This window comes from Nematolebias whitei, chromosome 6, assembly GCF_014905685.2.
Source record: "Nematolebias whitei isolate Nwh7 chromosome 6, NemWhi1, whole genome shotgun sequence".
Lineage (NCBI taxonomy): Eukaryota > Metazoa > Chordata > Actinopteri > Cyprinodontiformes > Rivulidae > Nematolebias > Nematolebias whitei.
The window spans coordinates 46,888,640-46,891,082 of record NC_056503.1 but is presented as its reverse complement, the minus strand read 5'-3'; the positions used below and the strand labels follow the sequence as shown (position 1 = coordinate 46,891,082).

The 2,443-nt window shown below is 41.1% G+C and overlaps 1 protein-coding gene across 1 annotated transcript in view; it reads right to left on the bottom strand.

The window, feature by feature from the left end:
• LOC119411010 (mitogen-activated protein kinase kinase kinase kinase 5) overlaps window positions 1–2,443 on the bottom strand; it is a 31,967-nt gene that overhangs the window by 22,997 nt on the left and 6,527 nt on the right. The window contains exons 5-8 of the mRNA XM_037677931.1: window positions 1,823–1,878; window positions 1,286–1,333; window positions 899–941; window positions 656–728 (exon numbers count right to left, since the gene is read on the bottom strand). Of these exons, the coding sequence (XP_037533859.1) occupies window positions 656–728; window positions 899–941; window positions 1,286–1,333; window positions 1,823–1,878 (220 nt within the window). The remainder of the gene's footprint in view (window positions 1–655; window positions 729–898; window positions 942–1,285; window positions 1,334–1,822; window positions 1,879–2,443) is intronic.

Here is a 2,443-nt window from a genome sequence, read left to right as displayed (position 1 = left end):
ATTGAGATAGGATGAGAGATTGGATGTGAGGCTGGATGTGAGACAGGACAAGAGATGGGATGAAAATGGGATGAAAAGCGGGATGACAGAAAGGATGAGAAATGGAATGTGAGATGGGATGTGAGACAGAATGTAAGACGGGATGACAGACGGGATGAAAAGAAAGGATGAGAGATGGAATGTGAGACGGGATGTGAGACGGACCTCCACAGCAACGTTCAGCTGGGACAGACGCACCTCTTCCAGACAAGTTCAGCGATTGTTACAGCGTCTCTCAAACATAAAATGTGAGCATCACACCGTGAGCTAATTTAAAATCTAATGTATTTATAAAAAGGAATAATACAAAAAAACATTATTGAAAGAAAGACTTATTTTATGATGCGAAAGTCTGTGATAAATATGAATTTAAAAAGGATTTCAGTCGAGTGGATTTTCCCCCCAAAGCAACATTTGAAGGCTGTAACGCGACTGTGAGCTTTCTGTAACGTTTGAAACGCTTCTGACAAAATATATTAAATTATTTTTAATCACCGTCAGAAACAGTCGTGTTCATTGACATCTCTTAAAAAAAAAAAAAAGTTTATAAAAACAAGAACAAAAACAAAATAAATTACTGCTTCCAGCAGTAAAACATCTGGAGTTTGGATCTCACCAGTACGGCGTCCCGATGAAGGACATCCTCCGAGCCAGGGTGGCCGTGATCTGGGCCGAGATCCCAAAATCAGCTGCGCGAAGAAAAAGAGGAAATCAAACGTGGGCTTGAACGAACAAACTCTCGTTAACGACTTTAAACATCTTTGAAACGTTTGATCCGCGGAAACGAGGCATTTTTCTTATTGTTGCGTCTGCTGCGCCCTCAGCGCTGAGCGACGCGTCTCAACACGGCTCCACGTACCCAGCTTGACCTCGCCCTGATCGTTCAGCAGGATGTTGGCCCCCTGGAAGGAAAACACACGAAACCCATCAACGGGAACCTTCTGCTCCGCATCAGCATCTTTGTTCACTCTGCGATCGTCAGGCGCATCCACACACGAGGAAACAGAAATCTAACAGATAAATACAACAAACTCTTCTTTTGTTCCACTTTCACCGTCTTCCTTTAATGAAGCAGCTGATAAAATAATAAAACTTCACACTCGGTGAGCAGGAACAAAACCCGCCGCTGCGCTCTGCTTTTATTTCAACCTGCGCTGCTCGGAACCACTTTTCCACCAGCGGCTGACGCTTTCATCGCTCTGACGAGAAGAACGCAAAAAGAACCGCGTGGAGTCGAACCGCTGACCTTAATGTCTCGGTGGATTTTCTTCTGTGCATGCAGGTAGTCCAGGCCCTGGTCACACACACAAAAACACACACATGATCAACTATGATCCTTCTCCAGGTTAAAGGAACAGTTCAGACCTTTGGAAAGTAGATCTTATTCACGAACAGTTAACGTCTTACCTGCTGTAGATAACGCTTTAAGCAAGCTCGATTTTAAAAGTAGAGCTTAACGAACTAATGGCTAATCGGTTCATGCTGTCTTCCTAAAACAACTCCGTTCTCAACAGTTTTACTGCGATTCACAAAACACCAGTTCATAAACTTTTACACCAGTAACTTATTTCACCGTTGTTTGTCCCAGCAGGAAGTGCCCCTTGATGCACCGAACGAGCTAAAGCGCAGGCTAGCAGTTAGCTCGTCAGCGCAGCGAGAATGAAATTCAGAGGTCAAAGAGCTATCTGCAACAGGTAAGATATTCATTGTTCATAAACTTTCCACCACTTTAAAAGAGCTGAACTGTTGTTTTAATATTTCTAGTAAACTTAAGTGTTTTTACCTGAAGCATCTCCCTGCACACGTAGGATATCTGAGCTTCAGACAGGGGCCCCGTCACTGCACAACACACGACAGTCTGTAAATATTTATGTAAACAACAACAACAACGTGCACAGCCTCCACAGGGACACACAGCTGCAACTATGAGGATTCATAAATACTGGAGTAATGAACACAAACTGCGTTTTGTTGGTCGGCTGCTGTTTAAACCTCTTTCTTTATGAAAAGCACAATTTAATTTAAAATATAAAATTCATCCTGCGTTTTGTGGGTTTTTCTTTTATAAACGTTAAAATATCAATAAATTAAAACGCACTTTAAAATATGACTCCCTGTGTAAAAGATTTGTTAACATAATAAATTAATAATAAATATGTAATAAACTTTATAAACAAGTTAATTTTTAACAAGTTAAAAAGAATTCAGAAGAATTTATAAAAACAGATAAAAAAAATAACTGTTTAATCTAAAGATCAAAGCAGCGACATGATGTGGTGAAAAACCGTTTGATTCAGCATCCAACCATCATCCAACATCCAACATTCATCCAACCATCGTACAACATCCAACCATGGTCCAGCCAGCATCCAACATCCAGCCAGCATCCAACATCAAATCATCA